The sequence below is a fragment of the Gadus morhua genome, chromosome 12 (genome assembly GCF_902167405.1).
Source record: "Gadus morhua chromosome 12, gadMor3.0, whole genome shotgun sequence".
Lineage (NCBI taxonomy): Eukaryota > Metazoa > Chordata > Actinopteri > Gadiformes > Gadidae > Gadus > Gadus morhua.
In genome coordinates this window covers 13,551,208-13,576,207 of record NC_044059.1, presented here as the reverse complement: position 1 = coordinate 13,576,207, position 25,000 = coordinate 13,551,208, and the positions used below count along the sequence as shown (strand labels likewise).

At 51.9% G+C, this 25,000-nt stretch overlaps 2 protein-coding genes across 2 annotated transcripts in view; one reads left to right on the top strand and one right to left on the bottom strand.

The window, feature by feature from the left end:
• Positions 1-23,068, bottom strand: part of LOC115555334 (protein sel-1 homolog 3) — a 24,953-nt gene extending 1,885 nt beyond the window's left edge. The window contains exons 1-23 of the mRNA XM_030372146.1: positions 22,811-23,068; positions 21,508-22,018; positions 20,381-20,507; positions 19,843-19,964; positions 19,172-19,287; positions 18,555-18,604; positions 18,264-18,387; positions 17,598-17,724; positions 17,038-17,178; positions 16,469-16,674; positions 15,457-15,636; positions 15,131-15,253; positions 14,433-14,573; positions 14,152-14,214; positions 13,155-13,331; positions 12,626-12,753; positions 12,010-12,093; positions 11,850-11,931; positions 11,500-11,575; positions 10,963-11,087; positions 10,667-10,788; positions 3,201-3,315; positions 2,553-2,616 (exon numbers count right to left, since the gene is read on the bottom strand). Coding sequence (XP_030228006.1) covers positions 2,553-2,616; positions 3,201-3,315; positions 10,667-10,788; positions 10,963-11,087; positions 11,500-11,575; positions 11,850-11,931; positions 12,010-12,093; positions 12,626-12,753; positions 13,155-13,331; positions 14,152-14,214; positions 14,433-14,573; positions 15,131-15,253; positions 15,457-15,636; positions 16,469-16,674; positions 17,038-17,178; positions 17,598-17,724; positions 18,264-18,387; positions 18,555-18,604; positions 19,172-19,287; positions 19,843-19,964; positions 20,381-20,507; positions 21,508-22,018; positions 22,811-22,852 — 3,046 coding nt within the window. The 5' untranslated portion in view covers positions 22,853-23,068. The remainder of the gene's footprint in view (positions 1-2,552; positions 2,617-3,200; positions 3,316-10,666; positions 10,789-10,962; positions 11,088-11,499; positions 11,576-11,849; positions 11,932-12,009; positions 12,094-12,625; positions 12,754-13,154; positions 13,332-14,151; positions 14,215-14,432; positions 14,574-15,130; positions 15,254-15,456; positions 15,637-16,468; positions 16,675-17,037; positions 17,179-17,597; positions 17,725-18,263; positions 18,388-18,554; positions 18,605-19,171; positions 19,288-19,842; positions 19,965-20,380; positions 20,508-21,507; positions 22,019-22,810) is intronic.
• Positions 23,069-23,970: 902 nt separating this feature from the next.
• Positions 23,971-25,000, top strand: part of psmb11b (proteasome 20S subunit beta 11b) — a 1,245-nt gene continuing 215 nt past the window's right edge. The window contains exons 1-2 of the mRNA XM_030372925.1: positions 23,971-24,661; positions 24,812-25,000. The exon at positions 24,812-25,000 is cut by the window's right edge and continues 215 nt beyond it. Coding sequence (XP_030228785.1) covers positions 23,971-24,661; positions 24,812-25,000 — 880 coding nt within the window. The remainder of the gene's footprint in view (positions 24,662-24,811) is intronic.

Genomic DNA, 25,000 nt, shown 5'->3' with positions numbered 1-25,000 from the left:
GGGACAAGATTTTTGGGCATTTCACTGTATTTTGCATCAAGAAACGTTGCGTTGCAAAACGCAAAATGTGGATCATGTTATGAGTGTGGTTGTAAAAACTGTAAATTTCATCAGTTTGACACTTTTCTCAGAGATAATGACATTCCATTCAGGCTGGCCTACCATACCACACTGAAGTACAGTGGTGAAGCCGAGGTGCCGTGCTCAAGCGATTTGCTACGAGAGGATATTGGACAGTTCATGGAGAAAATGGGTAGCCCAGTGAAGGAACTTGAATGCCCACAGTGGGTGCAGGATCTTGCCTTTATGGTGGATATTACACAGCACCTGAATAATCTTAGGGCCGCAAAAAAATTGTCACTCAGTATAACAACAGCATACGCGCATTCAAGTTAAAACTGTCACTCTGGGAGACGCAGCTATCTAGCAGTGACACATTTCCCATTTCTAACCGCTGCGTGTGCGACCGGACGTAATGCTGATATGTAAAGTGTCCGATATTATCGGCCCACCGATATTATCGGCCCGATATTAGCATAAAAATTAAATATCTGTCTATATCGGTATCGGATTTTTTTTGCCTTAAAACCGATTTTTTTTTTTTTTTTTTTATAGCTCAAATAAATGTTTTCAAAATTGTGCAGTACAGTGCACATTGTAATTGACTCATATTTGTGCATTTATTCAATTAAGGTTATTGAGTTTTAGTTAAAGAAACATACTGCTATGTTGCACATAGTTGTTCAGGTACAATGTTTTATCATTTGTGAAGTCAAGTTTGCCCTATTTGTTGTGGGCATTGTCAAGATTATCTCAGGGAGAGTGTAATCCACACTGTTGTCTGAGACCATTAAAAAAATAAAAATAAACATGGCACTTTTCCCTTAAATTAAGTTGAAGTATTTTTCTTATTTTGCACAGACAATGTTAACATTTGGAAAGCCTTGTTGCATTCAAGAATGCATCCAGTGGGGCATCACAATAACATTAAGCATGTTGTGTTAATTCCACAACAGGAGATATGTAATGTTACCTAAATTAGGTTTGAGGAAAAATAACCCAAATATCGACATCGGTATCGGCTGATATCGGAATCGAAAATTTAGAGTTGGACAATATCGCATATCGGATATCGGCAAAAAAGCCAATATCGGACATCCCTACTGATATGGATCAATACAAAGACAAGATAACAGGATTGCTGCAGCAGTTTGAGTGGAGGTTTCAGGTCTTCAGTGAACTAGAGAAGGAATTTGCTGTTTATCGCCCGCCATTTACACTCAAGCCTTCTGGCATGCCAGATGACATCCAACTCGAGATAATTGACTTGCAGTGTAATACCAATATAAAGGGGAAATTTGCGTCGGTGGGCTTGGACATATTTTATCAATATCTCTTGCCAGGGTACCCCAAATTAACATCCCTGGCTGCAAAGGTTTTATCCATGTTGGGGACAACCTATCTTTTTGAACAGGTGTTCTCTGTACTGAAACTAAATAAAACAAAGCACCGCTCAAGGTTAACAAACACACACTTGAATGATATTGTGAAATGTGCTGCTACTCAGGATTTAACACCTGATATGATGCACTCGTAAAGGCTAAAAGATGCCAAGTTTCAGGAGCCAGCAGCAGCAAATAGACTGCAGTGAGAAAAAAAAAAAGATCATCAGCAAGTAGGCCTGGGCTTAATTATTTTGATGCTCTTTCAGAAATGTTTGCATCCTGATGAATACAGATTTTTGAAAATAAGTTTACTGAGGTTTCATGTTAATAGACAATGAATATTGTGCTGTATATCATTCTCAGCTTCAATAGCCTACAAAACAGTTTGATCTGATGTAGCCTAATCTCATTGCTCATGCACTGCTATAACTTTTATGTTTGTTTATTTTATTTATATGTGTACATTTACATTTTCAAGGCAGTATGATAGCTTTCTTCATAGCTCCCACTTGAGTTTGTTTAGTGTGGCGAGTTGGTTCAGGTGTTCAGATGTAAAAATGTATTCACTCAACTCTATAAAAATAAACCAGTTTTGTGAAATGCATTTTATTTCAATTCCATTGGCCTATCTGTGAATAAATGTGTTGTGCTATTATATATCCTTGTGATCCATGATTATGTAGGCTACAAATGTAGGCTGAATGATAAAGCATAGTACTGAAAAACAAAGCTTAAGATTTGGAGTTGACGTAGGTTATTTTGCAAATTATTTTACTGGTCCGGCCCAGTTGAGATCACATGGGCTGTATGTTGCCCCTGAACCACAATGAGTTTGACACCCCTGATCTAGGTGGACACGCCCCCTTGTCACTAGAGGAGAGGCGGAGTTTCAAACGGCATGTCCAGACCCACAGCTGGTGGCGTAACAGCACCCCTTTAAGGCAGGATCTCAGCCCAGCTGGAGGCTGGGTGCCCTGCTCCATACCCTGGGACATCCCGCCCCCTGGTGGCCGTGGGGAGTACTGACTCAGGCTCTGGAGACCTGCTCCAGGCCGTCAGATAGGACGGTCGTAGATTACCACTGTGTGTTAGTAACCAGGGACTCACCGAAGACCGCCTGGAACGGCATCACAATGGCAACCGCCGCGAGGCTGAGGAGTGCCGCGTACGTCTGGAAACAAACACAGAAGAGGACTTCAGCCCCGCGCATCTCTTCATCAGGTTCGAACTGGTTCCTCTCCTTCATCTCCTCATCAGGTTCTAACTGGTTCCTCTCCTTCATCTCCTCACCAGGTTCTAACTGGTTGCTCTCCTTCATCTCCTCATCAGGTTCTAACTGGTTCCTCTCCTTCATCTCCTCATCAGGTTCTAACTGGTTCCTCTCCTTCATCTCCTCATCAGGTTCTAACTGGTTCCTCTCCTTCATCTCCTCATCAGGTTCTAACTGGTTCCTCTCCTTCATCTCCTCATCAGGTTCTAACTGGTTCCTCTCCTTCATCTCCTCATCAGGTTCTGACTGGTTCCTCTCCTTCATCTCCTCATCAGGTTCTAACTGGTTCCTCTCCTTCATCTCCTCATCAGGTTCTAACTGGTTCCGCTCCTTCATCTCCTCACCAGGTTCTAACGATTCTCCATGTAGATGTTCACTGCCCTTATGTACTCCTACATCATGTATTATTACAGGATACATTATCTCCTCTCCTCTCCACTCATGGTGCTGAGGGGACTGAAGGAGAGCAGGAGGGCGGTTCCTACCAGACAGATGGTGGCCGGGTTCTTAGCCATCCTCCTCCAGGCCTGCTGGACCCGCAGCCTCATCAGAGCCAGGGAACAAGGAGTCAGGGTGCCCTCAGCCTCCATCTCCACACACCTGCGGACCACCAGACAGTAGACAGTACAGACAGGTCATTGAGAAGCAGGTAGGGGTTAGACAGTACAGAGACAGGTCATTAAGGAGCAGGTAGGGGTTAGACAGTACAGAGACAGGTCATTAAGGAGCAGGTAGGGGTTAGACAGTACAGAGACAGGTCATTAAGGAGCAGGTAGGGGTTAGACAGTACAGAGACAGGTCATTAAGGAGCAGGTAGGGGTTAGACAGTACAGAGAGGTCATTAAGGATCAGGATAGGGGTTAGACAGTACAGAGACAGGTCATTAAGGAGCAGGTAGGGGTTAAACAGTGCAGAGACAGGTCATTAAGGAGCAGGTAGGGGTTAGACAGTACACAGACAGGTCATTAAGGAGCAGGTAGGGGTTAGACAGTACAGAGACAGGTCATTAAGGAGCAGGTAGGGGTTAGACAGTACAGAGACAGATCATTAAGAAGCAGGTAGGGGTTAGACAGTATAGAGAGAGGTCATTAAGGAGCAGGTAGGGGTTAGACAGTACAGAGACAGGTCATTAAGGAGCAGGTAGGGGTTAGACAGTAGACAGGTCATTAACGAGCAGGTAGGGATTAGACAGTTCAGAGACAGGTCGTTAAGGAGCAGGTAGGGGTTAGACAGTAGACAGGTCATTAAGGAGCAGGTAGGGGTTAAACAGTACAGAGACAGGTCATTAAGGAGCAGGTAGGGGTAAGACAGTAGACAGGTCATTAAGGAGCAGGTAGGGGTTAGACAGTACAGAGACAGGTCATTAAGGAGCAGGTAGGGGTTAGACAGTACAGAGACAGGTCATTAAGGAGCAGGCAGGGGTTAGACAGTACAGAGACAGGTCGTTAACGAGCAGGTAGGGGTTAGACAGTACAGAGACAGGTCATTAAGGAGCAGGTAGGGGTTAGACAGTACAGAGACAGGTCATTAAGGAGCAGGTAGGGGTTAAACTGTACAGAGACAGGTCATTAAGGAGCAGGTAGGGGTTAGACAGTACAGAGACAGGTCATTAAGGAGCAGGTAGGGGTTAGACAGTACAGAGACAAGTCATTAAGGAGCAGGTAGGGGTTAGACAGTACAGAGACAGGTCATTAAGGAGCAGGTAGGGGTTAGACAGTACAGAGACAGGTCATTAAGGAGCGGGTAGGGGTTAGACAGTACAGAGACAGGTCGTTAAGGAGCAGGTAGGGGTTAGACAGTACAGAGGCAGGTCATTAAGGAGCAGGTAGGGGTTAGACAGTACAGAGGCAGGTCATTAAGGAGCAGGTAGGGGTTAGGCAGTACAGAGACAGGTCATTAAGGAGCAGGTGGGGGTTAGACAGTACAGAGACAGGTCATTAAGGAGCAGATAGGGGTTAGACAGTACAGAGACAGGTCATTAAGGAGCAGGTAGGGGTTAGACAGTACAGAGAGGTCATTAAGGATCAGGTAGGGGTTAGACAGTACAGAGACAGGTCATTAAGGAGCAGGTAGGGGTTAAACAGTGCAGAGACAGGTCATTAAGGAGCAGGTAGGGGTTAGACAGTACACAGACAGGTCATTAAGGAGCAGGTAGGGGTTAGACAGTACAGAGACAGGTCATTAAGGAGCAGGTAGGGGTTAGACAGTACAGAGACAGATCATTAAGAAGCAGGTAGGGGTTAGACAGTATAGAGAGAGGTCATTAAGGAGCAGGTAGGGGTTAGACAGTACAGAGACAGGTCATTAAGGAGCAGGTAGGGGTTAGACAGTAGACAGGTCATTAACGAGCAGGTAGGGATTAGACAGTTCAGAGACAGGTCGTTAAGGAGCAGGTAGGGGTTAGACAGTAGACAGGTCATTAAGGAGCAGGTAGGGGTTAAACAGTACAGAGACAGGTCATTAAGGAGCAGGTAGGGGTAAGACAGTAGACAGGTCATTAAGGAGCAGGTAGGGGTTAGACAGTACAGAGACAGGTCATTAAGGAGCAGGTAGGGGTTAGACAGTACAGAGACAGGTCATTAAGGAGCAGGCAGGGGTTAGACAGTACAGAGACAGGTCGTTAACGAGCAGGTAGGGGTTAGACAGTACAGAGACAGGTCATTAAGGAGCAGGTAGGGGTTAGACAGTACAGAGACAGGTCATAAAGGAGCAGGTAGGGGTTAAACTGTACAGAGACAGGTCATTAAGGAGCAGGTAGGGGTTAGACAGTACAGAGACAGGTCATTAAGGAGCAGGTAGGGGTTAGACAGTACAGAGACAAGTCATTAAGGAGCAGGTAGGGGTTAGACAGTACAGAGACAGGTCATTAAGGAGCAGGTAGGGGTTAGATAGTACAGAGACAGGTCATTAAGGAGCGGGTAGGGGTTAGACAGTACAGAGACAGGTCGTTAAGGAGCAGGTAGGGGTTAGACAGTACAGAGGCAGGTCATTAAGGAGCAGGTAGGGGTTAGACAGTACAGAGGCAGGTCATTAAGGAGCAGGTAGGGGTTAGGCAGTACAGAGACAGGTCATTAAGGAGCAGGTGGGGGTTAGACAGTACAGAGACAGGTCATTAAGGAGCAGATAGGGGTTAGACAGTACAGAGACAGGTCATTAAGGAGCAGGTAGGGGTTAGACAGTACAGAGACAGGTCATTAAGGAGCAGGTAGGGGTTAGACAGTACAGACAGGTCATTAAGGAGCAGGTAGGGGTTAGACAGTACAGAGACAGGTCATTAAGGAGCAGGTAGGGGTTAGACAGTACAGAGACAGGTCATTAAGGAGCAGGCAGGGGTTAGACAGTATAGAGATAGGTCATTAAGGAGCAGGTAGGGGTTAGACAGTACAGAGACAGGTCATTAAGAAGCAGGTAGGGGCTAGACAGTACAGAGACCGATCATTAAGGAGCAGGTAGGGGTTAGACAGTAGACAGGTCATTAAGGAGCAAGTAAGGGTTAGACAGTACAGAGACAGGTCATTAAGGAGCAGGTAGGGGTTAGACAGTAGACAGGTCATTAAGGAGCAGGTAGGGGTTAGACAGTACAGAGACAGGTCATTAAGGAGCAGGTAGGGGTTAGACAGTACAAAGGCAGGTCATTAAGGAGCAGGTAGGGGTTAGACAGTACAGAGACAGGTCATTAAGGAGCAGGTAGGGGTTACACAGTACAGAGACAGGTCATTAAGGAGCAGGTAGGGGTTAGACAGTAGACAGGTCATTAACGAGCAGGTAGGGGTTAGACAGTTCAGAGACAGGTCGTTAAGGAGCAGGTAGGGGTTAGACAGTAGACAGGTCATTAAGGAGCAGGTAGGGGTTAAACAGTACAGAGACAGGTCATTAAGGAGCAGGTAGGGGTTAGACAGTAGACAGGTCATTAAGGAGCAGGTAGGGGTTAGACAGTACAGAGACAGGTCATTAAGGAGCAGGTAGGGGTTAGACAGTACAGAGACAGGTCATTAAGGAGCAGGCAGGGGTTAGATAGTACAGAGACAGGTCGTTAACGAGCAGGTAGGGGTTAGACAGTACAGAGACAGGTCATTAAGGAGCAGGTAGGGGTTAGACAGTACAGAGACAGGTCATTAAGGAGCAGGTAGGGGTTAGACAGTAGACAGGTCATTAAGGAGCAGGTAGGGGTTAGACAGTACAGAGACAGGTCATTAAGGAGCAGGTAGGGGTTGGACAGTACAAAGGCAGGTCATTAAGGAGCAGGTAGGGGTTAGACAGTACAGAGACAGGTCATTAAGGAGCAGGTAGGGGTTACACAGTACAGAGACAGGTCATTAAGGAGCAGGTAGGGGTTAGACAGTAGACAGGTCATTAACGAGCAGGTAGGGGTTAGACAGTTCAGAGACAGGTCGTTAAGGAGCAGGTAGGGGTTAGACAGTAGACAGGTCATTAAGGAGCAGGTAGGGGTTAAACAGTACAGAGACAGGTCATTAAGGAGCAGGTAGGGGTTAGACAGTAGACAGGTCATTAAGGAGCAGGTAGGGGTTAGACAGTACAGAGACAGGTCATTAAGGAGCAGGTAGGGGTTAGACAGTACAGAGACAGGTCATTAAGGAGCAGGCAGGGGTTAGATAGTACAGAGACAGGTCGTTAACGAGCAGGTAGGGGTTAGACAGTACAGAGACAGGTCATTAAGGAGCAGGTAGGGGTTAGACAGTACAGAGACAGGTCATTAAGGAGCAGGTAGGGGTTAGACAGTAGACAGGTCATTAAGGAGCAGGTAGGGGTTAAACAGTACAGAGACAGGTCATTAAGGAGCAGGTAGGGGTTAGACAGTAGACAGGTCATTAAGGAGCAGGTAGGGGTTAGACAGTACAGAGACAGGTCATTAAGGAGCAGGTAGGGGTTAGACAGTACAGAGACAGGTCATTAAGGAGCAGGCAGGGGTTAGACAGTACAGAGACAGGTCGTTAACAAGCAGGTAGGGGTTAGACAGTACAGAGGCAGGTCGTTAAGGAGCAGGTAGGGGTTAGACAGTACAGAGACAGGTCATTAAGGAGCAGGTAGGGGTTAGACAGTACAGAGACAGGTCATTAAGGAGCAGGTAGGGGTTAGACAGTACAGAGGTAGGTCATTAAGGAGCAGGTAGGGGTTAGGCAGTACAGAGACAGGTCATTAAGGAGCAGGTGGGGGTTAGACAGTACAGAGACAGGTCATTAAGGAGCAGGTAGGGGTTAGACAGTACAGAGACAGGTCATTAAGGAGCAGGTAGGGGTTAGACAGTACAGACAGGTCATTAAGGAGCAGGTAGGGGTTAGACAGTACAGAGACAGGTCATTAAGGAGCAGGTAGGGGTTAGACAGTACAGAGACAGGTCATTAAGGAGCAGGCAGGGGTTAGACAGTACAGAGATAGGTCATTAAGGAGCAGGTAGGGGTTAGACAGTACAGAGACAGGTCATTAAGGAGCAGGTAGGGGTTAAACTGTACAGAGACAGGTCGTTAAGGAGCAGGTAGGGGTTAGACAGTAGACAGGTCATTAAGGAGCAGGTAGGGGTTAAACAGTACAGAGACAGGTCATTAAGGAGCAGGTAGGGGTTAGACAGTAGACAGGTCATTAAGGAGCAGGTAGGGGTTAGACAGTACAGAGACAGGTCATTAAGGAGCAGGTAGGGGTTAGACAGTACAGAGACAGGTCATTAAGGAGCAGGTAGGGGTTAGACAGTAGACAGGTCATTAACGAGCAGGTAGGGGTTAGACAGTTCAGAGACAGGTCGTTAAGGAGCAGGTAGGGGTTAGACAGTAGACAGGTCATTAAGGAGCAGGTAAGGGTTAGACAGTACAGAGACAGGTCATTAAGAAGCAGGTAGGGGTTAGACAGTATAGAGAGAGGTCATTAAGGAGCAGGTAGGGGTTAGACAGTACAGAGACAGGTCATTAAGAAGCAGATAGGGGCTAGACAGTACAGAGACCGATCATTAAGGAGCAGGTAGGGGTTAGACAGTAGACAGGTCATTAAGGAGCAAGTAAGGGTTAGACAGTACAGAGACAGGTCATTAAGGAGCAGGTAGGGGTTAGACAGTAGACAGGTCATTAAGGAGCAGGTAGGGGTTAGACAGTACAGAGACAGGTCATTAAGGAGCAGGTAGGGGTTAGACAGTACAGAGGCAGGTCATTAAGGAGCAGGTAGGGGTTAGACAGTACAGAGACAGGTCATTAAGGAGCAGGTAGGGGTTACACAGTACAGAGACAGGTCATTAAGGAGCAGGTAGGGGTTAGACAGTAGACAGGTCATTAACGAGCAGGTAGGGGTTAGACAGTTCAGAGACAGGTCGTTAAGGAGCAGGTAGGGGTTAGACAGTAGACAGGTCATTAAGGAGCAGGTAGGGGTTAAACAGTACAGAGACAGGTCATTAAGGAGCAGGTAGGGGTTAGACAGTAGACAGGTCATTAAGGAGCAGGTAGGGGTTAGACAGTACAGAGACAGGTCATTAAGGAGCAGGTAGGGGTTAGACAGTACAGAGACAGGTCATTAAGGAGCAGGCAGGGGTTAGACAGTACAGAGACAGGTCGTTAACGAGCAGGTAGGGGTTAGACAGTACAGAGACAGGTCATTAAGGAGCAGGTAGGGGTTAGACAGTGCAGAGACAGGTCATTAAGGAGCAGGTAGGGGTTAGACAGTGCAGAGACAGGTCATTAAGGAGCAGGTAGGGGTTAGACAGTACAGAGACAGATCATTAAGGAGCAGGTAGGGGTTAGACAGTACAGAGACAGGTCATTAAGGAGCAGGTAGGGGTTAGACAGTACAGAGACAGGTCATTAAGGAGCAGGTAGGGGTTAGACAGTACAGAGACAGGTCATTAAGGAGCAGGCAGGGGTTAGACAGTACAGAGACAGGTCATTAAGGAGCAGGTAGGGGTTAGACAGTACAGAGACAGGTCATTGAGGAGCAGGTAGGGGTTAGACAGTACAGAGACAGGTCATTGAGGAGCAGGTAGGGGTTAGACAGTGCAGAGACAGGTCATTAAGGAGCAGGTAGGGGTTAGACAGTACAGAGACAGGTCATTAAGGAGCAGGTAGGGGTTAGACAGTACAGAGACAGGTCATTAAGGAGCAGGTAGGGGTTAGACAGTACAGAGACAGGTCATTAAGGAGCAGGTAGGGGTTAGACAGTACAGAGACAGGTCATTAAGGAGCAGGCAGGGGTTAGACAGTACAGAGACAGGTCATTAAGGAGCAGGTAGGGGTTGGACAGTACAGAGACAGGTCATTAAGGAGCAGGTAGGGGTTAGACAGTACAGAGACAGGTCATTGAGGAGCAGGTAGGGGTTAGACAGTACAGAGACAGGTCATTGAGGAGCAGGTAGGGGTTAGACAGTACAGAGACAGGTCGTTAAGGAGCAGGTAGGGGTTAGACAGTACAGGGACAGGTCGTTAAGGAGCAGGTAGGGGTTAGACAGTACAGAGACAGGTCATTAAGGAGCAGGTGGGGGTTAGACAGTACAGAGACAGGTCATTAAGGAGCAGGTAGGGGTTAGACAGTACAGAGACGGGTCATTAAGGAGCAGTAGGGGTTAGACAGTACAGAGACAGGTCATTAAGGAGCAGGTAGGGGTTAGACAGTCCAGAGACAGGTCATTAAGGAGCGGGTAGGGGTTAGACAGTACAGAGACAGGTCATTAAGGAGCAGGTAGGGGTTAGACAGTACAGAGACAGGTCATTAAGGAGCAGGTAGGGGTTAGACAGTACAGAGACAGGTCATTAAGGAGCAGGTAGGGGTTAGACAGTACAGAGACAGGTCATTAAGGAACAGGCAGGGGTTAGACAGTACAGAAACAGGTCATTAAGGAGCAGGTAGGGGTTAGGCAGTACAGAGACAGGTCATTATGGAGCAGGTAGGGGTTTGACTGTACAAGATCCACATGAGAAACAGCTCTGTCATTCCTTCCCTCCCATGGTGAAGGGGTTACCTGAGCAGGATCTTCTCCAGCAGAACGTCCGGGTGATGGTGAGCGGAGACGTTGAACTGCCGCAGGACGCCAGCGGGCAGAGCGTGTCCGTCCAGAGCCAGTGCCGCCAGGCTGAAGCACCCCTGGAGACCGAGACCATCAACACATCAGAGCCCAGAACTCCACGCGGCTTTGTGTTAAACCTGGTCTGGAGAATAAAACTATAATTCTGTTTGTTTTCCCAGTGTGTCCCACTAAGCCGCCGGAAGGTTAATTGGGGTTATGGTTGCCGCGTCGACGGGAGATTATGGTGTTACCTGAGGACTTCCCGCCGAAGCGGCCCGGCTGTACATGGATACGGCCTGGCCAATCAGAGTCGAGGACTCCGTGCCGCCGGCGTCCGCAGAGGTAGAGTAGAAGTAATCTCCCATTTTCAGCAGACCTGCAATCGTAGAACAGGAAGCTAGTGCTAAAACGATAGCGCAGGGAGCTATTGGGCTATAGCACAGGGAGCTAGTGCAGTAGAACTAAAACAGAGGATCCTAGTTTAACAGAGCTAAAACCCAAAAGAGAGCTGAAACAAGTATGTTAGTTCACTGGTGGTAAAACATAGCAAGGAATGCTAGTTGAATCGTGCTAAAACATAAGATGCTATGCTAGTCAGAAGAGCTAAAACAATCATCATTGGAAGCTATTTTAGTTGAGCTAAGGCAATAGCGCAGGGAGCTAGTTCAGACAGGCTAAAGCTAGCTGTTTGTATGCTGGATTAGCCACCAGAGTCCCAGGCCTCCATCGTTGTTCCATCCAATAATACAGGAACAACAGAGCGTAGAGTGTGGTCCTCAGGGACCTACCTGAGGGAGGGGGGTCGTAGTTCAACACTGAGTAGTTTGTGTATCTCCACCGGCACTCTGGGGTGAACTGCAGCTCCTGGAACCCAGAGAAGAGATGTTCAGATACAGGATGAGATACAATACAATAAAAACACAAATTAGTGCTAAGGAAAAACAGAAATAGCTGTTAAAGTTAATGCTAAAGTGAGGACAAACAGAACAAACATTAAATTACAAAGTGGCCCAGTCCCAGTAGTTCACAATATATAAGGTTTGTGTGCAAAGTAAAAAACAAAGAGAAGTATCCTTTAGATCCTTATTTAAATATTAAACGTGGATAAATCGATACGGTGGACTCATCTCGTCCATACCTCACAGAGGTGGGCGGAGTTGGCCTGGGCCAATCCCAGCCCGGTCTCAGCACACAGGAGGTAACCCACGAGAGCCTCAGCCCTGGGAGGGAGAGGGGGGAGACACAGTGAGAGGAGCCCGGGGGGGGGGGGGACCTCTCTGTAACTGAGGGCTTCTTACCGGGAGCCCGGGAGGTAGGCCCTTAGGGCCGTCTTCAGCGTGTGGCCGAGGTGTCCGTTCCTCTCCGACAGCGTCTTCAGCTTCCTGCAGCACAGGGAGGGGCGGAGCATGAGCCTCAGGCCGCCCAGACGGGACACGCCCTACACGGCCTGCAGACAGCTGGGGCGTGGCTGCACGCTGTTTACAGCCCGCCGGAGGTGTGGCAAGACGCTCGACACACTTGACAAAGAGCGTGTTCTAGTGTCTGGCCCCGGGGGGGGGCGGCGGTCGGCACGCAGCAGCCTGCAGACGGGACCCCGGCGGGGCCGACGTGAGGCATGCAGCCACGCATACCGAGGCAGAGGAGCCTGTCCCGGAGGCCCACCTAAGTGGTACTTACATACTGTAGGTTACCACGTTACCCTGGTAACGGCAGCCGTAAAACCGGAATGCGGTTCTCTGGCTACATTGCTGGTTCAGGTGGGGTTTGAACCACATGCTACACGTACATATCTTGCATCTTATTCCTTTATTTAGCCTTTTCCACCCAAGTCTTTCCATTGTTTCGCGTTTCCCTAACAGGATGATTCAAGCGTCGTCTTACTTTACAGATCTTCGCACGGTGAAGGATGCTCACCTCACCGCGAGCTCCACATCTCTGGCCACGCCCCTTAGCGTCCCCGTGGCCAGGTACCAGGCCACGTTCACGGACGCCGCCGCATGCCCCGCCCGTGAGGCAATCATGAAGCACTTGAAGGCTGCGGTCTGCAGGGACGAGACAGGGTCATGATAGCATCCTGCCCTGATGTCTTGTAACCCCCAACATCCTGTATGCCTACATTTACATTGAGCAGACACTTTTATCCAAAGCATCTTTTAACATGCACTGATAAATACTCTTATAATTCACACACACATTCACACATTCACACACCGCCGGCGGAGTCCAACGCGTAGGGCGACAGCCAGCTCGTCGGGAGCAGTCAGGGAGTAAGTCAACCCACTCTACCTCCTGAGCTTAGCCGACCCAGACATAGCCTGTCTCTAACAGGACACTGTCAATATCCCGTGCCCTATCTCTATCGGGACACAGTCAATATCCCGAGCCCTGTCTCTAGCGGGACCCTCTAGACATTGGCTGAATGGCGGTTGCTGGCGGTCCAGACCTGGTTCTTGCCCCGGTCGTCGGGGTGCTGTCCGTTGAGGTGGTACACCCCCAGGTTGTGCACGGCATCGCGGCTGCCGTTGAGCGCGGCGCGCTGGAAGTAACCGATGGCCGCGCTGACGTTCTTCATGACGGAGGCGTAGTACCAGCCTACTGCGTTCAGCGCTTCCACCGAGCCCTGGGGGACAGAGATACAGCAGTTATACCAGGGTTACACCGTAGATACAACAGAGTTATACTAGAGATACACCAGGGAGACACCAGAGATACACCAGAGAGACACCAGAGATACAGCAGTGACAACAGAGATACAGCAGTAACACCAGAGTTACACATGAGTTACAGCAGAGTTACACAAGAGATACAGCAGTGACACCAGAGATACAACAGTTACAACAGAGATACAGCAGTAACACCAGAGTTACACATGAGTTACAGCAGAGTTACACCAGAGATACAGCAGTTACACCATAGATACACCAGAGATACAAATGAGTTACACCAGAGATACACATGAGTTACACCAGAGATATTGCAGTTACACCAGAGTTACACCAGAGTTACGCCAGAGATACAGAAGTTACACCAGTTACACCAGATATACAGCAGTTAAACCAGAGTTATACAGTAGATACAGCAATTACATCAGAGTTACACCAGAGATACAGCAGTTACACCGGAGCTACACCAGAGATACAGCAGTTACACCATGGTCACACTAGAGATAAACCGGAGTTATACTAGAGTTACACCAGAGTTATACTAGAGTTACACCAGAGTTACACGTGAGATAAACCAGAGTTATACTAGAGTTACACCAGAGATACACCGGAGATACACCAGAGTTACACCAGAGTTACACAAGAGATACACCAGGGTTATAGTAGAGTTACACCAGTATAACCCTAGTGTAACTCCTGAGATACACCAGAGTTATGCTGGCTTCGATAGAGGCAGGTCACACAGCAGAGTTCAGAGTGCAGCTCCTAGCCACCAACCATTTCTATCGCTTTCTCCAGGAGCCTCAAAGATTCAGTCTGGTTCTTCTCGACTCCCTGGCCCTGGAAGAACATCTAGTTGTTAATATTCATTTCATTATCAGACACTTTTATCCTTAGAGCCAAACAGTGAATTAAGATACTTAGGTCGGTTAGGAGCAGGTGGGCCCTGTGTGTATGTGTGTGTAAGCGTGTACAACGGGGGCGTTGTGCGGCAGTATGTGTGAATAAGCATATGCGATGACGGCGTTGTGCGGCAGGATGTCTGCGTTCGGCGCCACCTTCATCAGCAGGATAGCGTAGTCGTAGATGGCGCCAGCGTCCTTCATGCGCAGGGCGATCTTCCTGTACCTCCTGACGGCGCCCGCCACGTCCTTCGTGACGCCGTTCTGCCCCCAGAAGGACATGGAGGCAAGCTGCTTCTGGGGACGAGGAGACCCACAAGACCCCGGGTCAGAGGACGAGGGGGACTCTACGGGCCCCCCAGGGAGACGAACGGCCACGATACATTCAGGAAACGAAGAAATAAGCACCATGAACAACGAAGGGTTCTGTGTGAAATACACATCTGTAACTCAAGGAGATGCACATCTGTATCCACCAGTCAAAGTACAGAAGCGCAGAGAGGGGTGAGCAGCAACCTGGAATCTTGAGGGTCATCCAAAATAGTACTTAGCATCGTGTAGCGTCTTATCCTAGCTCTCTGTGTTGTATACGGGGAATGGGTTAACCTAGTGATTGTTAGTGCTTGGCACTTGGTTCTATGCACATCCTTACTGTACCGACAGCGATATATATTGTTTTTTCTCTTTCTTCTGACAAATTAGGATAAGAGCGTCTGCTAAATCCTGAATGTAAAAAATGTGCTCCCTCTGCCTGAACACAGAACTCAGGGTGTGAGCTCACTAGTGTCCTTCTGTCAGATGTAGCGAATGTCAGTGGCTATGGATGAAGGCGTCCTGGATGTAGATGAAGGTACCTGGGACTCCACATCCCCGCTGCGTGCCTTCATCCTCAGGAAGTGGAGCATGTCGCTGGCTCCCTGCTCCACGGCCCGGAGTTGCTCCTGGTTGTCCAGGTAGACGTGTTCCACCAAGTGTTGCTTTAGAGGAGACGCAGGGAGATGTTAGAGTGAGGCCAGCACCGTGCTTCTATTACTACTGCTCACGGGAATACCGGCAAGAAGGAAGAACTAACACACAAGGAATAGCAAGGAAGAAGAATATGAAAGGACAAAGGAAGAAAGAAAGAAAGAGGACCATTCAAAGAAGAGGGGATGGACAGAAGGCGGTGGTTGTCACCCACGTGGTCCTGGTGGGGTCGCTCGTCGTCGGAGACGGTCTGCGTGGCCGTGTTAGCGTAGCAGCTGTAGGCTACCTCCAGGTCCCGGGGGAAGCCGTCCAGGCCCTGGCTGTGCTTGTAGCCCAGGTGCATGAGGGCCAGGCGGTGGTCCCCCAGCGCGCCCATCAGACTGTACACGTGACCCTGGAACCACAGCGCACTGGGGTCACTGGGAGGGCACTGGGAGGGCACTGGGAGGGCACTGGGAGGGCACTGGGGGTTAACCTGGAGACCACTGGGAGGGCACTGGGAGGGCACTGGGGTCACTGGGAGGGCACTGGGAGAGCACTGGGAGGGCACTGGGGTCACTGGGAGGGTACTGGGAGAGCACTGGGAGGGCACTGGGGTCACTGGGAGGGCACTGGGAGAGCACTTGGAGGGCACTGGGGTCACTGGGAGGGCACTGGGAGAGCACTGGGAGGGCACTGGGGGTTAACTTGGAGACCACTGGGAGGGCACTGAGCGAGGACTGGGAGAGCACTGGGAGAGGACTGGGAGAGCACTGGGAGAGGACTAGGAGAGGACTGGGAGAGGACTGGGAGAGGACTGGGAGAGGACTAGGAGAGGACTGGGAGAGGACTAGGAGAGGACTGGGAGAGGACTGGGAGGGCACTGGGAGAGGACTGGGAGAGCACTGGGAGGGTGCTGGGAGAGGACTGGGAGAGCACTGGGAGAGGACTGGGAGAGGACTGGGAGGGTGCTGGGAGAGGACTGGGAGAACACTGGGAGAGGACTGGGATAGCACTGGGAGGGTACTGGGAGGGTGCTGGGAGAGGACTGGGAGAGGACTGAAGATCACAGGGATATCTCATAAATGGTGGACATATCAGTGAACTCTCTCTGTGAGGTTAAGGAACAGGTCTGAGGACAGTGTGAGGTTTAGGGGGACCATCTAAAGGTTGAGGGGGATGTGTGGGGTTGAGGAGTACAATGTAAAGGTTTGGGAGGAACATGTAAAGGTCTATGTGTTCTCTACCTGTTCCTGGTCAACAGGACGTCCCAGCCCGGCCAGGTGGACCGTGGCCACCAGGAGGGCAGCGTGCGGGTGGCCGAGGCAGCAGGAGGCCTGCAGCAGAGCGCTGAGGCCGGGAGACAGTCTGAGGCGGGTGCGGTCCGCGCTGAACATCCTCTTGGTGACGTACTCAAACAGCTGGTTCCCCAGTTCCTTCTCGCCCCAGGGTCCTAGCAAAGTTAACACATGTTGTAGTTAATAACTTAATGTTGGATGATACAGGGGTACACAGGACAGCACTGGGACACTTAGTAACTGAACATTTTAATCACCTAGCATTCTAGCATTTAAAATGCTATACTCTTTATCTGTGTATGGAAACATTTGATGTGTTTGTCGTTTTCCAATCCAGGATTAATAAAGTTGGTATTATCTAACGTGTGGAGTAGCTCAGGCCCACTGAGAGGATACAGTCCCCATAAACCCCCTCCCTGTGAGTTCATCCTTAATCCATCGCCAACATCGCAGTACAGACGACAGACGTCAGCGACTCACGCCCAGGAACACTGGTGGTCTTCAGACTCACTCCTTACCTGAGATCGGGGCCTCTGCTCGCCTCTGCAGGAACTGGAATAAAGTCCTGAGTTCCTGCTGGGAGCTCCAAGACCAGGTCTGGTCACATCTGGGTCTGAGGGATCTCCTCCACAAGGTCTCGTAGTAGGGGCGACACACACCTGGGATTATATCTTCGATTACCAAACAGCACAACGTGATCAAACATGAGATTCTTTGACTTGAAATGGACCCTGAAAAAAGGATCCTGTCTGATATGTTATTGTGATGCATGCAATGGATAGTCGACAGTACGCAATGCTACTCCCGTGCCTTAGGGGGCGCTCTACCGCTCCTGTTCAGTGTAACTTGTAGCATTGTTCTGGTTCTAGTCAATCAGAGTCAAAATAGATAACGTCTCGTGCTTGTGTCACTCCGTTACTTACAAGCTATCCTTATAGCAGTACCTGAGGTACTGAGGAGTAAAGTAAAGATGGCATCCATATGACATAAATAACTCTCCTTTGCTGCGCCCAACACATCATGGTTAGCATGTTTGTTCCCAGGATTTCTTGGCTACGTCAGTAGAACAGCTTCTGACCTCGGGGAAGCAGCGGGTCCCCGCGGGCCACGGCCTGGGAGAAGGCGTGCGTGAAGGTGGAGGTCTGCTGACAGCGGTGGTGGGCGCGGCCCAGCTTCTCCGGCGTGTTCCCCAGCGGATTCTCCACCTGTAGGAACGCTCGGAAGTGAACCCCGGGCCACACAGGAGCAGGGGAACTCGAGGAACCTGGGAGGTCCGTGGGAGAGGGGGCATGCACCATGCGTGTTTGTTCCTGTTAATCAGCACTAGGCTACATGTCCACGCTGCACTCCCCTTCTAATTCATTCATCATTCAGTCTGTTCTGGCGTGTGGCGGTGACTGCGGCTGGATGCCTGGACTCTCCTAATGGTTAACCCGCAAGCACCCCATCACCCATTTTAAATGGATGAAGTATGTCCATTATGGCACCCATGGCACTTCTGCCCATCCCTGGAAGGAGGGATCCTCCTCTCGGCGTTGCTTTTCCAGATTTCTTCCTTGCTGATTAAGGGAGTCTTTTGCCCTCTGGGGGGCTAGGATCGGGGGGGGGGGGGGGGGGGGGGGGGGGGGTCCTAAACACACGGCCTGTTAAGCCCTTTGAGACTGTACCGGTGATTAAGGGCTACACAAATACGATTGAACTGAATTTAGATGCATTAAGGTCATCTTTGTGTTACTCTGCCCACCTTCGTCGTTCCGAGGCGATAGACGACGGCCGGTCCGAAGTAGCCGTAGATTCCCCGCATGTAGCGGCTTCCTCCCATCACGAAGTAGCCATCCGTGTCGTCGTAGTGGACGTTGCTCGTGAACCTTCCACACGTCGGACAGAAACAAACAGCCGTGAGTTATGAGTGAGGTGTGTCCTGTGAAGAGGACAAATCGTGCAGACGATGCCTTTCATGTTGTACTCCAAACTGCTCCTCCTCGTTGATCATCTTCTGTAACGCGCTGTGCACCAACAGAACCTCCGCGCTCACCTGTACGTGTGTGTCTGGCTGTGGTTCTTCCAAGACATCTCCAGTTTGACCTGGAAGTGAGAGGCGATGAGGTGAGACCGTGACAGGGTCAGAGTGTGTGTACCTCAGAGTGTGTACCTCAGAGAATGTACCTCAGAGTGTGTACCTCAGAGTGTGTACCTCAGAGAGTGTACCTCAGAGTGTGTACCTCAGAGAGTGTACCTCAGAGTGTGTACCTCAGAGAGTGTACCTCACAGTGTGTACCTCAGAGTGTGTGTACCTCAGAGTGTGTGTACCCCAGAGTGTGTACCCCAGAGTGTGTACCTCAGAGTGTGTACCTCAGAGAGTGTACCTCAGAGTGTGTACCTCAGAGAGTGTACCTCAGAGTGTGTACCTCAAAGTGTGTACCTCAGAGTGTGTGTACCTCAGAGTGTGTACTTCAGAGTGTGTACCTCAGAGTGTGTACCTCAGAGTGTGTACTTCAGAGTGTGTACCCCAGAGTGTGTGTACCCCAGAGTGTGTACATCAGAGAGTGTACCTCAGAGTGTGTACCCCAGAGTGTGTACCTCAGAGTGTGTACATCAGAGTGTGTACTTCAGAGTGTGTACCCCAGAGTGTGTACCCCAGAGTGTGCGTACCTCGGCTTGGTGAACGGAGCAGTCCAACCTGATCCACGTCAGCAGGGGGAGCGAGGCGTGAGCCTGGAAGGACTTGTCTTCACCACTGGTCAACCGGCTCTGAATCATCAGCCCCCCTGGAGAGAAGTCACACCACGCTTCAACCAGAGCAGGTCCTTCACCCAGCACCCAGCAGCACCCAGCACCCAGCACCCATCACACCACGCTTCAACCAGAGCAGGTCCTTCACCCAGCACCCAGCAGCACCCAGCACCCAGCAGCACCCAGCACCCAGCACCCATCACACCACGCTTCAACCAGAGCAGGTCCTTCACCCAGCACCCAGCAGCACCCAGCACCCAGCACCACCCAGCACCCAGCACCCATCACACCACGCTTCAACCAGAGCAGGTCCTTCACCCAGCACCCAGCAGCACCCAGCACCCAGCACCACCCAGCACCCAGCACCCATCACACCACGCTTCAACCAGAGCAGGTCCTTCACCCAGCACCCAGCAGCACCCAGCACCCAGCAGCACCCAGCACCCAGCACCCATCACACCACGCTTCAACCAGAGCAGGTCCTTCACCCAGCACCCAGCAGCACCCAGCACCCAGCAGCACCCAGCACCCAGCACCCATCACACCACGCTTCCTCCCCCCATCACCAGTCCGCTGCAATGCTCGCCCACCTGTGTTGGTCAGCATCATCAGCAGGGAGTCAAACTCCTGCTCTCTGTTGACGTGGAGCACGATGCCGCACAGCTTGGACCGACACCACTCCAGGAGGAAGACCCACACCGACACCGTCACCCTGACAACCGGGAACACAACGACGCTCAGCGGTCTTTCCGTGGTGATGGACACTGAGGCTGGATGGCGTCTGAACCAGCGTCTGTGACTGAACCCGTGGATCTCACGCCTCATTAGGAGATGTTAGGAGGAAGCTCTGACGAACACGAGTCAGCGAGTCACCGAGGGCAAAGTGGAACCTCACATTCCAAAAAATCTTTTTTACAAGTTTTACTGTGCTTGCTTTAAATTCCCGACGTGTGTTATATAAATGAAGGTACTGGCTAAAGGAAGCAGAGTGCCTGATGTACAGTACCGTACTGTTCTGTACTGTGATGTACTGTACTTTACTGTACAGTACCGTGCTGTATTGTACTGTACTGTACTGTGGGCCAACCCAGACACGGTTAAAGGCCGACTAGAAGAAGGTTCCAGAACCTGGGCTGTGAGATGGCGTCGCGGCGCTGGTCCTCCAGGACTCCGGCGGGGAAGCGGTGGAACGTCCTCACCACCCCGAAGCGCTCCCCGGTGCTGGCCGCCGGGAAGTGGAGGAGGTGTTCCACGCCTGCACCTCCACACAAACACAGTCAGGTTCATTTCTAGCTCCTCATCACAGCCTCACCGGGCTCCGCGGCCACACGTTGAGCAACACCTCCTCCCAAGAGGAGAGACATTTAGAAGGAAATAACAGAACAAGAAAGTGTTTGCATCGGTCGTCTCACAGGATAGTCTAGGAGTGAGGGGATCCACTCTCAAGGTTCTGGGAGATAAAGGGTCTAGAAGATAAAGGTTCTAGGAGCTGATGGTTCTAGGAGTGAGGTCGGTCCACTCACAGCTAAAGGTTCTAGGAACTTAAGGTTCTAGAAGCTGAAGGTTCTGGGTCAGGAAGGTCTGAACCACAATGTCTGCAGTCAATGACATAGAGCAATATACTCTAACCATAGATGTGTGTAGGATAAGGTACTTCTGCCCGAACAATTTTGTCCTAATTTGGTGAAGCTCTCTCCATCCCGGCATGGTGCTAGGGGCTGGGTTCTCTCACTGTCTGCAGTGACGTTCTCCTGAGCTGTGGTGATGTTCTACTGAGCTGTGGTGACGTTCTGCTGAGCTGTAGGGTTAGGGTTAGGGTTAGGGTTAGAACGTCACCACCTTCTCCTGAGCTGTGGTGACGTTCTACTGAGCTGTGGTGACGTTCTCCTGAGCTGTGGTGATGTTCTACTGAGCTGTGGTGACGTTCTCCTGAGCTGTGGTGACGTTCTCCTGAGCTGTGGTGACGTTTTGCTGAGCTGTAGGGTTAGGGTTAGGGTTAGGGTTAGGGTTAGAACGTCACCACGTTCTCCTGAGCTGTGGTGACGTTCTCCTGAGCTGTGGTGACGTTCTCCTGAGCTGTGGTGACGTTCTCCTGAGCTGTGGTGATGTTCTACTGAGGTGTGGTGACGTTCTCCTGAGCTGTGGTGACGTTCTAAGTGTCAGACCAACGACAGTGTGAGGCGGAGAGACGGTGGCCGTGCTAGAGGGAGTGACGCAGTGCGAGAGGAGTGACGGCGGTGTGAGTGTGGTCCGACCTGCCCCCTGCGGACACTGATGCGTTGTGACGGCCGTGCTCCACAGCAGCGCAGCGGACCACGAGGGGCAGCCGGTGGGGGGTCTGGGAGGGCGCTGGGAGGGGGGCGTGACCTTCAGCACCGCCGTCGCCCTCACCGCCGCGCCGGCGTACGACCCCGACTCTGAGCTGTCGTTCAGACCCGCCACCCAGGCGCGAAGGACCCCTCCGCGGGCGTCCACCACGTGCCGGTTGTAGAAGCCCCGTCTGAAGGCCAGCGAGGGGGGCAGCCGGAGCCGGGTCCGGCGGGGTCTGGGGGACCCGGGCCGGGCCCAGGTCGTCTGGAGGACCAGCAGGGGGGCCCCGGTGGAGCCGGAGACCAGCAGCTGCACCGTGAGGCGGCAGGGCCCCGTGCAGAGGGACCGGAGGGCCACAGAGTCCTGGACCGGGGCCCCCGGGGGCGAGACGAAGGCCACGGAGCTGCGGACCCCCCTGGGGGCTGGGGAGGACCAGGCTGGGGGCTGGAGAACACACTGGGAGAGCAGAGAGGTCAGAGGTCAGCCTGCCCACGCAGCAGGTTAGGGTCTACAGTGGAATGCTGGGTGGGAACACACAGCACACGCTACAGTTAACATAAACAAGGGGACGGAAACATGTGTACCGGATGGTACCGGTGTAGAGTAGGACATGTGTGTATGCAATATATCCATGATCTGTGGTAACAAAGAGTACATATTGTTCTAACAAGTGTGGGATAACTGCCAGAAGGTAGAAGTGGCTGGCTGTGTTTACTTAAAGTTCTACAGAGTTAAGTTATTCTTCAAACGGATTGCATCAAACTGTCATCATATAAAAGCCACAACTAATGCTTCATTCACGGGAGTAAATCCACACTGTTTACAGGTTAGGAGGGAGAGACAGAGATGGAGGGAGAGAGACAGAGACAGACAGAGAGAGAGGGAGAGAGAGAGAGACAGAGACAGACAGAGAGATAGGGAGAGAGAAAGAGAGACAAAGACAGAGAGAGAGACAGAGAGAGACAGAGAAACAGAGAGAGAGAGAGGGAGAGAAAGTGAGAGAGAGACAGAGACAGACAGAGAGAGAGGGAGAGAGACAGAGAAAGAGACAGAGAGAGAGAGAGAGAGAGACAGAGAGAGAGAGGAACACAGAGAGAGAGAGAGACAGACAGAGAGAGAGAGAGAGACAGAGAGAGACAGAGAGAGAGAGAGAGAGACAGAGACAGACAGAGAGAGAGAGGGAGAGAGAGACATGAGAGGGAGAGAGATGTTGGTGTTGTTGCCAGATGAGTGCAGCGTGGGTCTCACCATGAGCCAGGCCAGAACGGCGTAGCCTCCGCAGTGACGCATCGTCTCGCTGCAGGGTCGGGTTTCGCAGGGACGCGGGTCAGTCCAGGAGCGAGCAGAGGTTACAGGGTGAACTACGACCTCTTCAGAGGTTAGAGTTTGGACTACGACCTCTCCAGAAGGCCGCGGTTCATCTCTCTTTGGGGTATCTACGTGTGTCTCCAATGCCTCCTGCGTAGTCTGTTGTCCTCCACACAACACTGAGCAAACTGGATCTACCGGTGCGTCCAGGGGAGTTGTTAAGCCGCATGTCTACAGCCTCAGGGCTTGGCTATCTGGGTTCTGATTGGCCGTCTTCTTCTATAAATATGTGTATATATATATATTTCATCACTGGGTCACTTCTCTTTGTTCAAATTTGCATTTATACACCGCATTATACTGTGATGTACTGGAACTTAGCCCTTTTTGGCTAGTACTTTGTATTTGTGTTGTATCTTGTCCTGTGTTTTCCTCCGCTGCTGGGCTGTTGTAACAAAGGTATTTCCCCTCCGGTTGATTAATAGAGCTGTTATCTCTTTATCTTACTCTGTTGGTATTTTCCCCGGATGACCCTTTTTCCTTCCATTGGAACTTTATTTGTGTGATTCCCGTCAAAACTTGGAACTCAGCAGAACCTGATCCCCCGCCCCAGCTAATGAGCCGTGGGCCCGGCACGCCGCCGTGGGCCCGGCTCGCCACCGTGGAGGTTGTGAGTCACAGCTGGGCGGACGGGTGTTTACTCAAGGCTGAGGAGGTGAGGGCGTGTCCACTAAGGGCCAGGTATTTAAGAACCTCCCAGTGTACCACCAGGCATGCACTGCAACCTGACTGCAAACAGCTAGACACTGATAAGAGACCTCTCTGCTTACAGCCTGACACAGTAAGACCACAATACATCCACCTCCTAGACACTCAGTTTAGACCTCGACACAGGTTTAGACATACACCCAGACACTGGCTCTGAACCTCACTGCAAACAGCCTGACACTCGCTCTTAACCTCACTGCAAACAGCCTGACACTCGCTCTGAACCTCACTGCAAACAGCCTGACACTCGCTCTGAACCTCACTGCATACCCCTAGACACGCAGCTCAAACGTGTCTCAGAAAACAACAGCTGGTAAAGGACCTGGTGAACGATGGCTCTAGAAGACCTCTGTGGTCTGCAGGCCCTGGGGGGGTCTCTGAGGGGGTCTCTGGGGGGTTTCACTCCAGATTTGGGTCCCATGGGGTCTCCCACAGAGAAGAGAAGGGGCCGTTACGCCGGCGACGTGCCTCTGAGCAGCACCGCTAGTGTCTTAAGCTTCTCCGTTCCAGTGGGCCGGTATCTGGACCGCAGCCCCATCGACTTCGGACAGACGGCGCCCGACTCCGTCCCCGCGCCCGACGCGTCCGGGTGGTCCGCTGGCGGTCCGGGCGGGCCGGACTCCGCCCCCGGCGCCGGGCCGGACTCTGCCCCTGGCGCCGTGCCCCTCCCCTTCCCCACGGCCCACGGGACCACCACGCTGGGCTTCCTGTTCCAGGGCGGCGTGCTGGCGGCGGCCGACACGCGGTCCAGCTGCTCCGGCCTGGTGGCGTGCCCCGCCTCCCGGAAGGTTGTGCCGCTGCACCGCCACCTGCTGGCCCTCGGCTCCGGCACCTCGGCTGACATCGCCCTGTGGCGCCGCATCCTGGCCCGCGAGCTGCGGCTGTACCAGCTGCGGCACGGCCGGAGGCTCACCACCGGGGGCGCCGCCAAGCTGCTGGCCCTCATGCTGCACCCCTTCAAGGGCACCGAGCTGTGCGTGGCCGCCACGCTCTGCGGGTGGGACGGGGGCGGGGCCGACGGGGGTGGGGCTGACGGGGGCGGGGCCGACGGGGGCGGGGCTGGCGGTGGCGTGGCCGACGGAGAGCCGCTGGGCGCCGCTGACCTGGATCCTCAACTCCCGGCCTTGGACTGGAGCGGTCAAGGAGGAGCTCCGGCCCTCGGCGGTGACGTAGGGGAGGCCCCGGCGAGGGCGGGGCCCCCGGGCGGCGGGGCGGGGACCTCAAGGGGCGGGGCCAGGCTGTACTACGTGTGCAGTGACGGGAAGCGCCTGCGGGGGGAGCTGTTCTCGGTGGGCTCCGGGTCGCCCTACGCCTACTCGGTCCTGGATGAGGAGGTGCGCTGGGGCCTCTCGGTGGAGCAGG